This window comes from Coptis chinensis, chromosome 7 (genome assembly GCF_015680905.1).
Source record: "Coptis chinensis isolate HL-2020 chromosome 7, ASM1568090v1, whole genome shotgun sequence".
Taxonomy (NCBI): Eukaryota; Viridiplantae; Streptophyta; class Magnoliopsida; order Ranunculales; family Ranunculaceae; genus Coptis; species Coptis chinensis.
The window spans coordinates 86,943,076-86,962,212 of NC_141462.1; the positions used below are offsets into that span (position 1 = coordinate 86,943,076).

The 19,137-nt window shown below is 34.7% G+C and overlaps 2 protein-coding genes across 2 annotated transcripts; both read right to left on the minus strand.

Moving 5' to 3' along the window:
• Positions 1-10,446: 10,446 nt before the first annotated feature.
• On the minus strand, positions 10,447-11,761 carry LOC147489636 (glutathione S-transferase T3-like). Its single transcript, XM_086573253.1, has 2 exons — positions 11,358-11,761; positions 10,447-11,277 (listed from the first exon to the last, which is right to left on the minus strand). Exons 1-2 carry the CDS (start codon positions 11,658-11,660, stop codon positions 10,741-10,743), a joined length of 840 nt encoding a protein of 279 aa, XP_086429379.1. The 5' UTR covers positions 11,661-11,761; the 3' UTR covers positions 10,447-10,740.
• Positions 11,762-14,754: 2,993 nt separating this feature from the next.
• Positions 14,755-17,328, minus strand: LOC147489637 (uncharacterized). Its single transcript, XM_086572102.1, has 4 exons — positions 16,886-17,328; positions 16,526-16,779; positions 15,189-15,334; positions 14,755-15,093 (listed from the first exon to the last, which is right to left on the minus strand). Exons 1-3 carry the CDS (start codon positions 17,154-17,156, stop codon positions 15,269-15,271), a joined length of 591 nt encoding a protein of 196 aa, XP_086428228.1. The 5' UTR covers positions 17,157-17,328; the 3' UTR covers positions 14,755-15,093; positions 15,189-15,268.
• Positions 17,329-19,137: the final 1,809 nt, after the last annotated feature.

The following is a 19,137-nucleotide window of genomic DNA, read 5'->3' on the forward strand; positions in this document are numbered from 1 at the left end:
TTCTTTAAACGACTCCATTTAATCAATGATAATAATGCAGAAATATGGCCTCATGATTTTTGTATCTGAAAATCCGAGACAACCCCATTTGCAGTTTGGCTATAATAATTCACCAAGGACTGGAAGAAAAAGAGGAAGTATATCAGTGTATGTTGAGGGAGAGTTCTAGCTTGGCTGTTTTTGAGACTTTTAGTTTTGCTCCTATTGAAAAGTCTCACTGTCTCTTTGATGAACTAAGGCCTGATTCTGAATAGAAGTAGGGGAGATTTGGGAGAGAGAAGAAGAAGAGAAGAAGAAAAGAGACGGTTGGTTTGCTTGTATTTAATTTCGGAATAAAAGGTATTTATTTGTCAATTACTGAAGGGCAAGCCGCGAACAATTGAATAAGGGCGTATAGTTGATTTCCAACCTAAATTTACACATACGTCCTTAAGTGATTATGTAATCTTAAGGGTATAGATGGTATTAAATTTTGAAATGACAAAGTAGTCCTTCTCAAAGGCATTGAATAATTGATTTTAATATTTTATCAAGGGTATTTGATGGTAGAAAAAAAGTTGGTTAAATTTAAATGTCTATGTTAATTATAGTATACTCTACTAATTGAGATAGTATAGTTTGGGGTGTGGTAGGTCCTAGTCACATTTTCGCTCCTCATGGTTTAGCCAATGGACTTGATATAAGGATTCATTTTGTGCTCTATTGACTAGTTTCACACTCCAATTTCCCAAGGAGGTTGTAAGGGACATCCTACGTAATACTTACCTGACAAGGCACGCAACACCAAACAACTCGATTCATAGGCAACAAACTCTACAGTCAGGACGACAACTCGACTATATTCCAGATGTCCATTGCAACACGAGGTCGACTCGACTCCAACACTTGTTACACTCATGTAGTCACCAAGATCGACTCATCAATCGACCTCATCACATGACATCATCACTTGCTAGGAATATCATTGCTATCATTGGCACCAGATCTTTGTTTACTGCAACGCTCAAATCATTGCCATCATTATTTTCTTAAACACACTCTTTATTTACCAACTTGAACAACACAATATCTAGAACCACTACACATGTGCAACTTATGAGGACGTGTCACTCATTCTAATAGCACACATGTCCATACCATCACGTGTCCTACCAATTGTATACTCCTAACACCTATAAAAGACAACCCCCATAACTACATTGGCTTAATTCCAGTTCCACCCAAGACATACTAGAGACGTAGGCGTCTTATTCTCTTGAAAAGAGCAACCATTTCCAATCAACTTACACCTTCCTTAAACCTTGAGCTAAAATATCACTTGATGTAGTGTAGTGTTAAACCAAATCTCTAGGCCCATGTAACAATTACTTACTTCTTTGTCACACAGGCTTTGCCCATGTAACAAAGAGAGGGCAATGTTCCGACCCCCACAAATGTGGCCCAATAAAAGCCCAATTTAATATAAAGTCAACGCTTAGAGTCCAAGCTACAAAAAGTCCACTTTCGAGCCTATGCTCAGAGCTTATCTACAAAAAAGCTAACGCTTAGAGCCCATGCTCAGAGCTTATCTACAAAAAAACCCACGCTCAGAGCTTATCTACCATAAAGCCCAAGCTCAGAGCCCATGTTCAAAGCCTACATACCTACACGTAAAATCAATATCAATTGCGCACATGTTTTGCGAGTCAAACAACTTCCACCCACTTCATCCCGCGATTGGACAGTTCTCCCAACAGTTCTCCAATTTCATCCCACTTAGATAGTTCTCCTGCCAGTTCTCCAACTTCATCCCACGATTAGGCAGTTCTCCTGCCAGTTCTCCAACTTTATCCCACGAGTGGATAGTTCTCCCACCAGTTCTCCAACTTCATCCCATGATTGGACAATTCTCCCGCCAGTTCTCCAACTTCATCCCATGATTGGACAGTTCTCTCACCAGTTCTCCAACTTCATCCCACGATTGGAATATTAGAGAACGATGAAGTAACTATCACCAATCCTACCTATAAAATCCAACATTCGTCATTTTTCCAGAACTACGCATCGAGACTTGATCCCAAGCAATACATTTAGGTACGTAGGCAACTTCACATTGAAGTCCAGTCTCATCTTTCCCCAACAACCATCTCCTTCACCATCTCCAAAACATTACTTCCGACCCTCAACTGGTGTGTTTTGGCAAATCTTGCTGAAACATGTACAAATCACTAAAACAGATTGATTGTTTCCATATCCTGAAAGAATACACTACTCCCACTTGAAAAGATTTATCACATGAACGTGTCCTACGAACGGGTGCCGTTATATTAAATTATTCTAAAAAATATTAGCAACTATGCATAGCTATGAGATATGAAAATTATATTAATTACTCATTTAAATTTCTTGCACCACTCTTTATAAAAAGGAAGCACCAAACCTTGATAAAACTCATCGACTTTTTTTTATTGTTAGGTTTAAATGTTTAATAATTGAAGTTTGATTGAAGTTTTGTGAAAATGCCCAATGTGGCAAAGATAATATTGAAGCTACTTGAATAGGAAGACATTCCCAATCACAATAAAATAATTATAATAAACACTACCTAAAATGCAAAATTATATTTGTCGAGACATTTACTCCCCCTACATATAATACAAATATGTTTTAGGGTTATTAGTTCAATGCATTTGCATCAAGTTTATAATTTTCCATTAATTATTCTTCGAGGTTAGTTTAATATAGTATGTTGTATCCAGTTTCCAATTTATCATTAATTATTCTTTAAGGTTAGTTCAATACAGTTGCATCAAGTTTCCGATTTCCCGTTAATTATTATTTGAGGTTAGTTCAGTGCAATTGCATCCACTTTATGATTTCTCGTTAGTTATTCATTAAGGTTAATTGATCTGATTTGCATCCAGTTTTCGATGTTTCGTTAATTAGTCTTTGAGATTAGTTCATTGCATTTGCATCCAGGTTCCAATCTCCCGTTAATTACTCTTTAAGGTTAGTTCAATACATCTGCATCCAGTTTCTGATTTCCCGTTAATTGTTTTTCTAGGTTAGTTCGATAGTTTACAATTTCTAGACAGTTTGCATGCATACATCTAAGAGTCTGTTTTTATAAACTCACTTTTGTTTTGGGTTCCTAATTACTCCTAATTACTCATGTGAGAATGCTAAAAAAAGTGGACATATTTGCTTTGAGGTCAGTGCGATGCAGTTACATCCAACTTCGATTTCAAGTTAACTATTTTTTTAGGTTACTTCAATGCATTTGCATCTAATTTTTGATTTTCCGTTAGTTAATCTCTGATTTTAATTTAATGCAGTTGCATCCAGTTTTTGGTTTTCCGTTAATTATTCATTGAGGTTAGTTTAATGTAGTTGCATCCAATTTTCGATTTTATGTTAATTTTTCTTTGAGGTTAGTTCAATGCATTTGCATCAAGGTTCCGATTTCTCGCTAATTAGTTTTTAAGGTTAGTTCAATGCAGTTACGTCAAATTTATAATTTTCCGTTAATTATTCATTTAGGTTAGTTCAGTGCAGTTTCATCCATTTTTTAATGTTTCGTTAATTAGTCTTTGAAATTAGTTCATTGCATTTGGATCCAGTTTCTGATTTCCCGTTAATAACTCTATAAGGTTAGTTCAATACAACTGTATCTAGTTTCTGATTTTTTATACTTTAAGGTTAGTTCGATACAATTATATCAGGTTTCTGATTTTCCGTTAACTATTCTTTGAGGTTATTTCAATGCATTTGCATTTTGTTTCCGATTTCCCACCAATTATTCTATGAGGTTAGTTCAATGCAGTTGCATTCAATTTTTGATTTTTTGTTAATTATTTTTTGAGTTATGTTCAATGCATTTGCATCCAGTTTCCGGTTTCCCCTTAATTATTATTTGAGGTTTGTTTGATGTATTTGCATACTGTTTTCAAATTTCCGTTAAATATTTTTCAAGGATTTGCATCCAATTTCTAATTTTTCATTAGTTACTCTCTGTCGTTAGTTTAATGCAATTTGTATAAAGTTTTCGATTTCCGTTAATTACTCTTTGAGCTCAGTTATGTATTTGAATCTAGTTTCTGATTTCCTTATAATTATCTAATGTGGTGTGTAATACCAACTTTTACTGATCTATCTATAGTGTCCTTGCAAACATGACATAAAAAGTAAATTATGCTTAATTTACTATGTGGGATCATCGAAGATTATCTAGTTCTTGATTTCCCGTTAATTATTATTTAAATTATGCATAACTCACTATGTGGAATCTTCAAAGATTATCTATGAATGAACGGGTGTTGTTATATTAATTATTCTGAAAAATATTTGCAAATATGTATTACTATTATATATTAATATTATATTGATCACTCAACCAAATTTTCTATAACGTGAAACCTTCACTCTCCATTAATAATAATTAAAAAAAAAAATCACTTTTAATAAAACCCTTCAACTTCATTTTGTTATTTAATAGTAGAAGTTTGATTGAAGTTTTGTGAAATTGCCTAATAAAGCGAAGTTCATATATATTGAAGCTACTTGAATAGCAAGGAGTTCCCAATCATACGGAAATAGATAAGATAAACACCATTTTAAATGCAAAACTGTACTTATCGAGACATTCCCACAACATATAACCCAACTATGTTTTGAGGTTAGTTAAATGCATTTGCATCCAGTTTCTGATTTTCCATTATTTATATTTCGAAGTTAGTTCAATGCAGTTGCATCCAATTTCCAATTCCTGTTATTTATTTTTTGAGATCAGTTCAATGCAGTTGCATCCAGTTTTCAATTTCTCGTTAATTATTGTTTGAGGTTAGTTCAATGAGTTTGCATTCAATTTCCGATTTCTCGTTAATTATTTCTTGAGGTTTTGCATCCGGTTTTTTTTTAGATTAGTTCAGTGCAGTTGCATCCAATTTCCGATTTCCCATTAATTATTTTTTAGATTAGTTCCACGCATTTGCATTATGTTTCCAATTTATAATTAATTTTTCTTTGTGGTTAGTTTAATGCAGTACGTTGCATCCAATTTTCGATTTTCCGTTAATTATTTAATCTTTGAGGGCTAACTCAATGCATTTGCCTCCAGTTTATAATTTTCCAACAATTATTTTTTTATGTTAGTTTGATGTATTTGCATCCAAATTTTGATTTTCCATTAATTATTCTTTGGGGTTAGTTTAATACAGTTGTATCCATATTTTGATTTTCTATTAATTATTTTTTAAGATTAGTTTAATGCTTGCATTTGCATCCAATTTCTTATTTCCTGTTAAATATTATTTGAGATTAGTTCGATGCATTTGCATCCAGTTTTCGGTTCCCCATTAATTGTTTTTTGACGTTAGTTTCATTCAGTATTATATATATTTTAAAATATTTGTCATTATTGCTTTGTCCTTTTTTTTTTTTTTCATTTTCTATTATATATTTTGTGATGTTATTTTTTGTATAATTGTTTTTAACTATGTTTTGAGGCCGTGTTAAGGATAATTTCTAAATAAGTCGATGTTTTATCATAGACACTAAAATTGTATGATTTGTAATGGGGAATTAGTTTCTACAAATCACCTATTTTTTTAGCAATTTTTTTTTTATTTGATCAAATATATAAGAATTGGAACATTAAAAGTGTTTGATTCTATTTTTTAGCAATTTTTTTTTATTTGATCAAATATATAAGAATTGGAAATACACTCAAACTCTCTAAATATAAGAATTAGAAATACACTCAAACTCTCCAGAGAGGTTCCATGTACGTGGGATTGTAGGCTATTAATTAGAAAATAATATCTTTTATATTAGAGTGTCATATAGATAGAGAAAATGTTAACTCTCATATTAGAGTGCCATATAAGAGAGAGAAAATCCTCCTTTAAAGGTCTCTGCTTAGTATATAGATAGTAGATTGTATTCCAATATCCTGAATTTCAATGCGATATGTATAGGTAATTAGGTATAGTATCGATTTGGTCATTTAAATTTTAAAGTGATTATTTACACCAAATTTTTTAGATGTTTATATGTTGTTATGTATGTGTATACTCGGGTGAGTTATATATGTTCACGAGTGTTCATGATTGTAAGGCTTATATCCTAGTGTTGTTTTATTAGGATTCTCCTTTTAATGATTATACTCTTAGGGAAGTATGTAACTCTTTGAAGTTTAATCAACAGGTAAAAATTACACCAAATTTACCATGGGCTCATAGTTCTCCCAAGATCTAGCCAGACTGAAGCCCAATTTTAAACCTACAAGCCCTTTTTTTTATGGTCCTGTATTGGGCACTCATCAAATTGAATTGAGCAACCCCAAAAAAAAAAAAAAAAAAAAAATATATATATATATATATATATATATATATATATATATATATATATATATATATTACAAATTTGCCATATTACAAGTTTGCCATCAAAGCCCAGACCCAACAACCAATCCAACCGGTCTCGCCATAACGAACCCCTCGGGTCATTTGAGTGTACACTCAAACGGTCTCGCCATGTCATTTGAGTGTACACTCAAGTGACCTCACCATGTAGTTTGAGTGTACACTCAAACAACCTCACCATGTAGCTTGAATGTACACTCAAACGACCTCACCATGTAATTTGAGTATACACTCAAGTGGTATGCGCATGTCGTTTGAGACAAAACTCTTGGCTTTTTGCTAAACGATATGGCGGAGTCGTTTGGGCAGTCTCCATGACGACATGGCGGGGTGGGTTGTTTGGGAAGTCTCTAGGACGACATGGTGGGGTCGTTTGGGCAGTCTCCAAGACGACATGGCGGGGTCGTTTGGGCAGTCTCCAGGACGACATAGCGGGGTCGTTTGGGGACTCTCTTGGGCGACATAGCTGGATCGTTTGGACTTAAAAAATTTGGTTTGTTTGTCACGATGTTTATTTTCAAAATCAACTTCCACTTAATCAACCCAAACTCGAACTCAAACTCGAAAATGACTTCATCAAGCTTGGGTAAACTTGAACTCAAGTTTAATCAGCCCAATCTTCCACCCAAACTTTAAAAAAATATCAAGTTCGTTTGAAATCATCAAGTTTAATCAACCCAATCTTCCACCCCAATCAAGTTTAATCAACCCAATCAAATTTAATCAACCTAATCAAGTTTAATCAACCCAAACAAGTTTGAATATATACTCAAACGGGATACGACTCAAATTGGGTGAAGTAGCCAACTTCAATTCCCATTGTTAATTCACAACTCAACACTCGAAGTATGAACACGATAAAAAACTCGAAGTGTGTTTGTTTGTTTTTTTTTTTTGGGTGCAATATTGCGAAAGAGATGATACCGGCTACAAAAGGTTTAAAAAAATGGTAGCCAGTATGTGTTGAGGTGGGGTGTATTGGGCTATTTTGTTGGACTTAGTTGTCGGGCTTGGGCCGGAGGATGCCCAATGTAATTTGATGAATGCCCAATTAAATTACAATTTAAAAAAAAAAACAAATCTTTTTTAAGCATTAGCCGGTTATAGCCCGCCTCTGGATCTGGTCCAATCAACTTACCGTTAGGGCCCATAACCATTTAGGTTGGGCTTAGAGTAATGGCCCAATTTGGACTTTCACATGTATCTTGCATGGTGTTGGATACTAGGATCTTTTGCTCTAAATTGTCAGACAATGAAAAGGTCAAATCAAAATTGTTGACACTCAATTATGTTAAGAAAACTGCGCGAATAAGTGAAGATTGGACCTCCAGTTCTGAATTCTCATTTGAATTAATCTAAATGGACAATTCGTCCTACTCTTAATGACGAGGATATTCAGTATAGGAAGAAGGCAGTAAAAAGAATACAAGTGCACATACTATATTCAATTTCATTGAAGTTTTCTTCTGTCTGTCACGTAAGATTGTTCCAAATAATACGGACGATATGTCCAAATCTGACATTGATTTTTTCGAATATGTACATTTCGTTGTACTCACAATTGTAGTTCGTAAGTAAGACAAAAGAATTTACCTGTAGTGTCTTCATTATGTATTATTTTCTTAGTCCGCCTCAAAACCATACATATAATTGAATGACTCTATTAGGCTGTCAATAATGGTTCAAACGATACTATTAAAATAGAAATGATATATTTCGCAGTATCTCACAACTAATTTTTGCGAATTGCGACCACTTAAATCAAAATCTAGACCATCATCGCTCATTCTTATGAAAAGAGATAGTGCTTGTATTAGTTGTATACAGCGGCTCTGAACTTTGAGGGGCCCAAGGCAAATTTATTAAAATAAGTCTATATTATTGAGAAAAAAATAAGTCTTTTACACAAGGGGACATAGGCCAATGTTTGAGTGGACTGGACTGCACATAATTTGATTGGACTAAACAACCTTGAGTCATTTACATGTGGTCTAGTGGGTATAAAATTATATTTGGGGGCCCAAAATTTAACCAACAAGCTGGGGGCCCTAGGCGGCCGCCTAGTTGGCCTGCCCTCAGAGCCGGCCCTGGTTGTATATAAGAATGCAACAAGGTATATTCTTCCAGATAGATTTGACCTGGAATGGAAAATGTTTCGAGTAGTTGTTAGGCGTTTCAACCACTAAGAGCATCTTTAGGAGAGCTACAAAAAACACCAAAATTTTGAACAAAAAAAACACCAAGCAATTTTAGGAGCAACATCAAATTTTCACCAAGCAACTACGCGGTTTTGGCAAAATTGCGCCATATAGCTCATGCGGTTTTCTCAAAACCACGCTACTAAAGCCCAACTGACAAGCCCAAGCCCACGCGGTTTTCCAAAAATCGCGTGCTATATCCATTTAACCCTCTTGGTCATGCGATGTTCTCTTCATTTTTCATGTTCACTTCCATCTAAACTCATCTCCTTGAACCAAAAAAAAAGACATTACCAAAACTCTTGACGATTTTTCAATGGATCATTCATCTTCTTCTGATTCTTTATCAAGCTCGAGTTCAAGCTCAACCTCTTCAAATGATAACACTACAGTTAAAACTCGTAAATTAGTGACTATTGCTCTACCTTTGGTTCGACATTGTATGAGTTTATTGCATCAGTAAGAAGCAGAGCCTTCTTATAGACCGCATGGTGGTTCAAAAAGAAATAAAATGTAAGAATCGTCAATACGAGGCAACACTGGCTCGTGTAAATGCTAACTACGGTGCAAATCCTATATTTCGTGACCACGACTTTCGACGCCGATTTCGTATTGGTTAGTCATTATTTACTCATATTTTCAATCATCTTAATCATAATGTACCATATTTTCAACAAAAAGTTAATTGTGCGGGTAAGTTTGGAATTAACCCAAAAATAAAAAGTAAGTAATATATTGTCGCTATATCTGAATGCTTGCTTATGGACCGCAAATGATCTAGTAGATGATATATTACATGTTCTTTGAGCCAACTGCTCATGAATGCATCGCTATTTCGTGATGGAATTATTAGAATTTTTGAGGTGAATACTTTGCGCAAACCAAATCTTTGTATATTCAACGTTTGCTTAAAGAGTCTGAGGAATGCGGATGGCCTGAAATGCTAGGAAGCATTTATTGCATGCACTGGCAATGGAAGAATTGCCCATTCGCGTGGCAAGGGTCTCACACTGGCCATAAGCATAAACCAACAGTGATTTTGGAGGCAGTTGCCGATCGTGACGCATGAATTTGGCATGCCTTTTTTTTTGAAATGGCGGGTTCTCACAATGATCTTAATGTACTTGACCGCTCACCAATATTTGATGATATAGTCAATGATGAAGTTATTCCTTGTAACTACACTGTAAATGGCCATCATTATGATATGGACTATTACTTGGCTGACGATATTTATCCTAATTATGCCACCTTGATTCAAACGATTGCTAAACCGACTATTGCACAAGATAAACATTTTGCAAAGAAGCAAGAAGCTGCTAGAAAATACATAGAGCGGGCGTTTGGTATATTACAATCGCGTTGGGCTATTTTAGCGAATCCGTGGAGGTTATGGTATTTGGAGAACATGGCTACTGTTATGAGGGCTTGCATCATTTTACACAATATGATTATGGAAGATGAACGCGAAACGGATATCCCGCAGTATATTCCTGATTTGGAAATACCAAGTAGAGAAGGTGCATCTGAAGATCAACGCCACTTTGTTCTATCTCGTTGGGCATCCGGCCGAGAGGGGTTCGCTCAAAAGTTGTTCATGATAGATTGAAGAATGACTTGGTCGAGCATTTGTGGAGTAGGCGTGGGCGGCGTGGTTAGACTTGATTTCTATTTCTATTTGCACTTCATTTGAACTTTGTGTTTATTTATCGTTTCAATTTCTATGTATTTGTGTTCCAAGTTTATTTCTATGTATTTGTAGTTTTATGAAAGGATTTGTGTATATGAGAATTTTGAAAATACAAAGTAGACTGCCGAATTTTTTTTAGAATGATAAAAATATCAACTTTAAATTAAAAGAAAATATTCAATTAAAGTACATTCTAATTAAAATCAAAATACAAACTCAAATTAAAGTACGTCATTAATTAAAAGACATAAATTAAAAGACAAATTAAAATACTCAAATTAAAAGACATACAAACTCAAATTAAAAGACACACAAACTCAAATTTAGACTATGCACTACTTTGACTACTACCAATGATATTGCCAAGTCGATTCTTCATTTTTTGTAAGATTTCTGCCCTTTTGAGTTGCCAAATTTCGTGCTCGTCTTCGGGTAATCCTTCTAATTTCATTCATAGTATTTTCGCATCATTTTCATCTTCTCGAACTCGGAGCGCATCTTTCTTCAATTGAAGTTTTTCTTTTTGGATTTGGAGCTTCCAATCCATCGAACTTTTCTTCAATTGAAGTTTTTCGAATTCCATCTCATATTTCTTCAACTGTCTTTGAGCTTCCAATTCATAGCCTTCTTTGGTGGTTTTAGAAAGTTCCACCAGAAAATCATCAAGTTTCTTAACGGATTCCTCCACTTTAGAATCACCTTCTTCTTTCTCTTTTTGCCTTCTTTTCTTGTCTTCTTTCTTTCCAAGAGGCATATCCTCAAGCCCATGAACTTGGTGTGGATCATAATCTATTGGTTGAGTTGTCGCAGTTGATATTGGAATTGATGAACCTCCTTCCCCACTGTTTGACTTCGACTTTTTGGTGGGATGCAAATCATTTCTCAACTGTAGCCTCTTCCATTTGGGTGAGTCTTTCACCATATTATAGCATTGCATCCACTTCCAAACCCCATTATGCATCACATATGCACTTATTGCTTCCTCAACCTACCAATTAAGCAAAAACTAAATTAGAATTGAAAAATGTATTTGTGAATCAAAATAACAAATAAAAAGTAAATACTTACAATCATATTGTCATTATAGCTACTTGGATGAGATGTTTGAATTTTAGAAAGAATAGCATGAAACTTGTTGATATTAGCTTGAATGAGAGTCCAACGGTGTTTCATACCCGTCAAGTTGCGTTCGGTCATTCTTCCTAAATTTGCATGAAATGCATTTAGAATTCTAGCCCAAAAATCGTTCGACTTTTGCTCATTTCTTACTATACCATCTTGACTAACTTGTAGCCAACTATTGGTGAGAGCAATATCTTCTTCTTGTATCCATGAAGCCCCTCTAGATTTTGATTTTGGTTCTTGACTCATTGTTGTTTTAAGAGTAGAGAGTAGAGAAAAGAAGTGAATGTAAAACTCTGGAGTGAGTGTTTCAATTTATAGGGTTAGAAAGATATAGCCATTTTTTGCCCGTTGTTGTAATTGAGCGCACACGATTTTAGAAAAACCGTGCGGTTTTGTCAACACCACGCCCATAGAAGCCCAAGCCCATGCAGTTTTGCAGTTTGTGAAAACTGCATCATAAGCCCATTTAGCTGCCCAAGCCCACACGGTGTTGGGAAAACCGCGTGAGTGATTTGATACAGCATCAAACCTGGAACCAAATATTGATCGATTTAGTGTTTGGTTTGGTATTTTTTTGGTGTTTTCATCAACATGTAGCTCTCCTGAAGTTGAAAAAACACCAAATTGTTAGAAATTTAGTGTTTAGTGCTAAGTTGATATCACTCTTAAAAATGCTCTAAAACACTAATAGCATAAATAAAATGCTAATTCAATGTAAACTTTGTTGGTCATTTCGAAATTGAAAAGTCACTATTTGCGTTAGTTTCATAAGGATTTTGGAAGTGAAGCACTAACCCACCGCTTATTAAACCTCTCAATTTTGGTTCTAAGATCGAAACAAACTTCAAATAAGAGTATCCTCGTGAAAAATTAAAGTGAGGTCTTTCAGTATGAAAACGACGGATGTACCCTTACGTTTTGTGAGGGTACCCTATCAGAATTGCTCTAGTCCTAATATATCCATTGATCTATGATATATTGGCATAGATACATTGGCTCTTTTGCAGGTCCATAGCCCCGACAGACATTTCTTCTAAAATAATCGTATTCAGATTAGATGCGCCACTCCCAAGTTTAACTTTTTTCTCTTCAATCAATCTATTAGGACCATTTTTCTTTCAGAATAACTTTGTGGACATGCTGCTGTCCCCAAGACAGTAAATACTGATCGGTGGAGTTGGTGCCCGAGAAAACTATTTATTCTATTTGCAAAAACTATTTATGTGCCTGAAAATAGTTTGGACCAATGAGAAGTTGCTGTCCTGTCCACAAATTCGCTCTCTTTTTCTTTTCCAGTTTTCTATTTCATATGGTGAGTTGTGACTTGTGAGCTATATACATCAATGAAAGTTTGAATTAAAGTGTCCAAATTAGAATATACTAACGCCCCTAGTGGCCCATGTGTCCAACAAATAATTATTAATAATTTTTTTTAATCAAATGAAAATTTTATTGATATGAGTGTTAAAATAAATAAGACAAACGTGCAACAAATTGCAGTCCTTTCTAAAAGGTAAATTTTATCCTCCTAAATACAAACTCGAAATCAACAAAAGATATATATGAAAATAAAGATTTTCCAATATTTTCACTCAAAAAAATACGACTATCTCTCAAACTTTCGTTCTTTCTCCCGCTTTCCTCATTCTTCATCTTCTCCAATCGTTCTATACCCTTTCTAAAAAAAATTCTCTTTTAGTAAAAATAGAAACTGATGAAAGCGAAACCGAATAAAAATCAAATAAACCATTATATGCTCTTATACTTTGAATGACGTTCGAGAGTGTAAAAGAGGCTAACGATTATTACAACAGTTATGCAAGAGAAGTTGGTTTGGTGTAAGGATTAAAAGATAAAACAGTAATCGCTCGAGTTCTAAAAAAAATATTAAAATGTTGTTTTTGTTATTCATGCGAAGGAGTATACAAAAAGATAAAAACTCCTGGAAAAAAAAATGAAATGTGATTTGGGTGTTTGGCGGAATTTGAGATTAGACTAAAGAATGAGAAGTATGTTTTGACCAAGTTTTTTAGTGAACATAGTCACGATCTTGTGCCCCCAACTTATTGATGTCTCCAAATCAATAAATGGTTCTCAAGAAGGAATGAAGATTACACTCAGAGGGATTTGAATAATTTGCTACAAAAAGAGTGGAGAGAGTTTCTGAAAAAAGGAGACACAATGTCTTCTTAACTACTTGAGAGAGAAAAAGAAAGAAGACAGCAAACAAATAAAAAAATATTCAGGATTTAGAATAGCTGTTGTTTCTTAACATTAGGATAACATGTAACACACATTGAACATTGTTTACTCATACATACTCTAGAGTGAGTGAGAGCGCGAGAGAAAGACTTCAAAAAGAAAGTAAATCCAGAAAATGCTAATGCAGCGTCACATGCATCAACACTACTTGTAATATAAATTCCCATCATTTGCACTTCTTAGGGTACATTCCACCCATGACACCTCAAGAACACCTCTTAATCACAATTATTAAGGGAGATTTTCTATCATATGCTTTTGATGTAATCTGCTCTTAGGAGCTGCAAGAAAGTAGCCTATAATACTCAAGTATTGGCATGTGCACTATTCTTACTGTTTCCACCTTCCATCCTTCACGAAAAGAGTAGCTTACTGCTTCCATGTCGTCGATCTTAAACACCATTAATGGAGTAAAGATATTGTGTCCTACAACAAAAATTGTTAGGAGGAGCCACGTCTTGGGAACATTGTCATAGATGGTCTCAACCTTTGGCCAGAAAAATCACTTGAAAAGAAGAAAAAATAAATAAATTAAAGTTAGACAATCAACACCTCGCCAAAAGATATATAACGAACAATAAAGTTAACACTAAAACACGCAATACCAATCAATATTGAACCCACATTCCGTTCACCAAACACCCAAATAGCTAGTCTTTCATCTAATTTTTTTAGTCATTTTTATCTTTTTGTATATTCTTCACATGAACAACAAAAATAATATTTTAATATTTTTTTAGAACCCGAGCGATTACTATTTGATATTTTAATCCTTACACAAAATCCAACTACTCTTGCATTACTATTCTAGTAATCATTAATTAGTTTATAGTTGGAGGTAGGGCTAGCAATGGATTGGATCGGACCAAATATATGAACAAAAAATAAACCAAAAAACCCAATTTTCAATTTTAATCATATTACAGGACAGCTAGATTTTGAAACCATTAATAAAGACATTTTTTGGTTTATATCTACTTAAAATAACCAAATTTCACATATTTGTAACAACCACAAGTTCGAACTTGCCATTTTGCCAATAGTGCAATGTATGGGGCTATGGGCCAAGTCAACACAATTATCAGTTGCAGCTTTTAACTGCTCAAATTCCATTTCATTCAAAAACATTCGGAAGCTTCCTTGTATATATTTGTCATCTGTACAAGTTATAATTACACATACTAAATCTAAATTCCTCAAAATTTCATTTCTCCACAGCCTCTGTAATGATACACAAAAAATTCAATTAGATTTCTAATTTCTACTAGTTGGTGTAAGACATCAAAGCTGAAACCACTTTTTGTGATCTGCAAGATCCACAATACATGAATTCCTACTCGATCTTGATTGTCTGATGTATTTGTTTGGACGAAATTTCATCCAATTTGCTGCGGTTGCAATCCTATTGTGGATGAACCTGTATAAAATAGCAGGCACAAGACAAGTTAGAAAACTTAAGTCTACACAATGAAGTAATGAACACTGAAATAGTTACTGAGTGATCAAAATTACCAGAGAGCAGACTGGTGAGGACTATGATGGGCGGGTAAAGATAAATAAGTAATTTGCATTTGTGAATATTTACTGTTCTTTCACTTCACTCGTACTTCTTGTAGAAGTTTGTTGTAGGTAGGGAAACCCTTTGCGCAAGCGGAAACCTGTAAGTGCAAACAATATGTTTAACAATTTTTTCTTAAAAGGAAATACATGTATATTTTTGAGTACTCGTATTATTACAGAATAGCAATTTGAACAGAACAAATTATTTCGACAAATAATAGGTCGTACACGTATAATTGAAAGATATTAAAAGTAAGAATCTTTTGAAATGACTTGGTCATGGCCCAGAATTGAGAACTCACTAGTTCATTCTCATTCTAAATGGACCTGTGGAACAATTGGTCTAAAAAGATGTCCAAGTGGCTTATCTAGTTTAACGTCCATTGTCCATCAAAGATTAACCAAATAGAAAGAAAGGAATCAGATTGGACTGTGTTGTATAACATCAACTGAACAAAAACAGAAAAGAGGACCTACATGCATAAAAGCAAGCAATTTTCATGCGCGTATGTGATGTGTGCATTATCCAATTGCGTGTTGCTTGCGCGTTCTCAACTCATCACAGGTGTTCCCACTTGAATTTCTAGAAGGTAGATGACATGGAAATTGATTTTTTCCTCTTCCACTTTTTCCATCAGTGATGATAAGGACATCTTTTTAGCGTCATATGATATCAACAGAAAGAATACAATCGACACTGTAAATCATCACACATTCACACTTTTGAGGTCTCAAGTTGTAGTCTCTCATTCCTTGGGAGACCCCAGTTTACTGGGATGCTCTAAGGAAATACACGTGGTTGCGTACCCTAATTATGGACTTGCTAATGTTGTGAGCTAAAAATTGTGTTTGTCTAAAGTTCTAACCAAACCCGTAAACGATATGGCAATTCTAAAACTAGTTAAAATCAAACATTCACCTACTTCATTATCAATTCAAGAAGGGATATAGGAAAAGTACCCCCAACCACTTGACCTTAATATGGTTGGGCTCAATATTGGCTTTGAGCGTGAAAAAGAAAAAAAATTACTATTGTTCATGGTACATTGGTATATATCACATGATCAAAAATCAAAATGCAATGTTTTACACAACAAACTTTTACTAGTGTCTAGTGATATGATCTTGAGATTTTCCAGTCTAACTTTTGAGCTGATGTGGTGTGTCTTTTAAAGTACTACATCAATTTTATGCCACGGTCAATTAGCTAGTTGGTTACCGCGTTACTCCGGTCTAAAATCTAAACATTAAAAAGAGTGAGATATATATATATATATATGAGAACTTACAGCTTCAATGTCGATTTTGTAAATGAGCAACTTTCTTCTCTCTCGGCAACTGATCCGATACGCAACAACAATATGTCCAACAGCCAAAACAATTGAACTCATAAACAAGGCAACTTCGGTAAGACCAACTTGAGCACCAAACACATAAGGAGCTTTAATCGAAACAAACACCAAAGACAACACAGAACACAACAACGTGATACCCAAATACGGCCCACGAGATAATCTAGGCCCATCACACAAGCAATAAACACCTACAAGAACATAAAAAAAACACATTAGTTTCTTCAACTAGAACGTACTCTTGCAAATTTGCAAAACTAGACTTGAATTCAAAGTGGATAGTGTCAAAATACTTACAGAATATAGCAACTGATCTGATGATTGAAATAAGAGGTATGTCGATAAGCGAGTATCGAAAATCGTAGTTTTTGAGATGAGTAGAAAGAGTGTCTACTGAAAGAGAAGGAATGGAAACAGAAAGAAGAGCAGAAGGGAGAAGGGTATCAGTTATAACAAGTATTATAGGAGCTGAAATAAGGAGAAGAGAAGCTAGCATAGTTATTAAAAAGACTAGAGTCTTCACTGCTCTTAATACCCTTCTTGCTTTCTCAACTTTGCACAAGCCCATCTGTAAACTACGAAGCTGCAGAAGTATAAGAAACAAAGGAGGAGAACGTTGTTTATGAGGTTGGGTATGAAAGAAGGATTTAAGAAGAGGAGAGAGAGATGAAAGATGGAATCAAAGAAGGGGGTAGGATGGTTTTGACTAGATTCTATTTATTTATTATTACCGATTGGTTGAGGAATAAGGAACGAGGACAAGGACTTTTTATTAGAGTGAAACTGTGAAAGGCATGCGGAAGTGGGATGGTCAAATAGAGGCTTCTCTTTTGTACGTTAGCTTCAGTTTCCAAGAAGTAGGCGTTTGATTCGTTTAGGATTCTCAACCGTAAATACCGAACCTTCACTTTTAAGTTTCTTTCTCTACAAGACCAAAAGATGAATATGGCTGATATCTAGAATATTAGAATGGTAGATCAAGATATCTATCGAAAGTTGTACCAAAATCAAAAGAAAGTAGATATATATATCAAGATATGGATCGAAAGTTACCATAATATATAATATATATATGGAAATTATTATATCACCAATATTTTTTCGATTTGTACTTTTGACGATCTTCCTATCATCTTATATTCCAATGTACCTACGGATGGAATTTTACACAGCTACTAGCCCACTAAATACTATGAGAACCAAGGTCCACTTTGAGACAAGTGATGTTTATGCATTCTGATGCACAATGGCTTTACAGTAGTTAAATAACTAGCTTACTAGCCCCACCAATACAACTGTTTATATCACCAGTACAGCTCCTTGTATCAGTTTCTTTGCTTATTGAGTTATTGGCGTTCCAGTATTCAGTACTCGACATTAAAGCAATGGTACGGTGTTCCTCTTTTATTTCACTAGCAATTTGTGACTGGCGCTCCTTTCAAGTAGAGATATCATAGACGATGATGCCTCAGGTACCCCATATGTAAGAAGTTCATTTTCAATAAAAAACAGTTGAGGGTCAGTTTAACCCCAACTTATTTTTATTTATTTTTTTAAAAAAAATTAACAACTAACTTTGTAACATATATCAGTCCATTTAGGTGTCATTCATTAGGCTGTGTATTTATGCAGTAGCATCAAAAGTGGGATTGCATTGCAATTGAATATTGGAATTCTCTATTGAGGACATAGACTACTACCTGGCGCCCTTCCATTTGGACAAGTTTTGGCTATTGTCATTTATAAATTCATAAGCTTTCGCGTTGTAAAAGGATTAAGAAATTGATCGACCGTCCAATAATGTCTGATTAAGTTGTATTACTTGCTGTCATAAAATCTTTCAATAATGTATGTTGCCAAATAGATGATTTAATTTGTGCTCCAGCTCTTGTAGCGAACTTTAGCTGGAATTGTTGGATGTAGCAACTAGCAAACTTTAGCTGGAATGTGGCTTGTTTATGCCATGAACATGAACTTTGTTCTTGTTTCGTTATGTCCAACCAAAAACCACACGTATGACCTCATTGAACATGTAAGATATAGCCAACAACATTGTGCTCAGGTCACGAGTATATCCTAAAAACAGACACACGCGCTGCAAACAATAAAGAAGTAAAAGTGCCTTACCTGTTCACGGTTCAGTGGATTTTTTATGGAATTACCGCAGCATGTGCTAATTTGCTTTTCAAGACTTGCATGCATTTCGTTTTCCAAACGCGGTTCACTATTTCGGAGCAGGTCAAATATTCAAAAGTCAATTTGAATGGAGCAAAATGAGAGATCTATGCAGAAGTGTTTCCAAGGGAAGTTATACTTGTGTCGGGCAATGTGGTTCCTATACAAATCTCAATTTGAATGCCTCATAGTATTGATTGGTTGAAAATTCTAATGATTACGTCAAAATTGAAAAATATGAGTTTTACATATTGGCATATTGCTAACATGGTGAATTGGGGATGGATTCGATCCAATTATTCTGACCTTGATACAAGAGTGAAAAAAACCAGATTTCTAAGACAGGTGTCATCATCAGCGGCTCGTCTAGAGAA

Coding starts and splice junctions, on each gene's coding strand:
- LOC147489636 (XM_086573253.1), bottom strand. CDS start 11,660: ATGAGTCAAGAACCAAAATCAAAATCTAGAGGGGCTTCATGGATACAA. Junction 11,278..11,357: donor GCTATAATGACAATATGATT/GTAAGTATTTAC, acceptor CTTAATTGGTAG/GTTGAGGAAGCAATAAGTGC.
- LOC147489637 (XM_086572102.1), bottom strand. CDS start 17,156: ATGGGCTTGTGCAAAGTTGAGAAAGCAAGAAGGGTATTAAGAGCAGTG. Junction 16,780..16,885: donor CAGATCAGTTGCTATATTCT/GTAAGTATTTTG, acceptor ATGTTCTTGTAG/GTGTTTATTGCTTGTGTGAT. Junction 15,335..16,525: donor ACAAAATCGACATTGAAGCT/GTAAGTTCTCAT, acceptor TTGCACTTACAG/GTTTCCGCTTGCGCAAAGGG.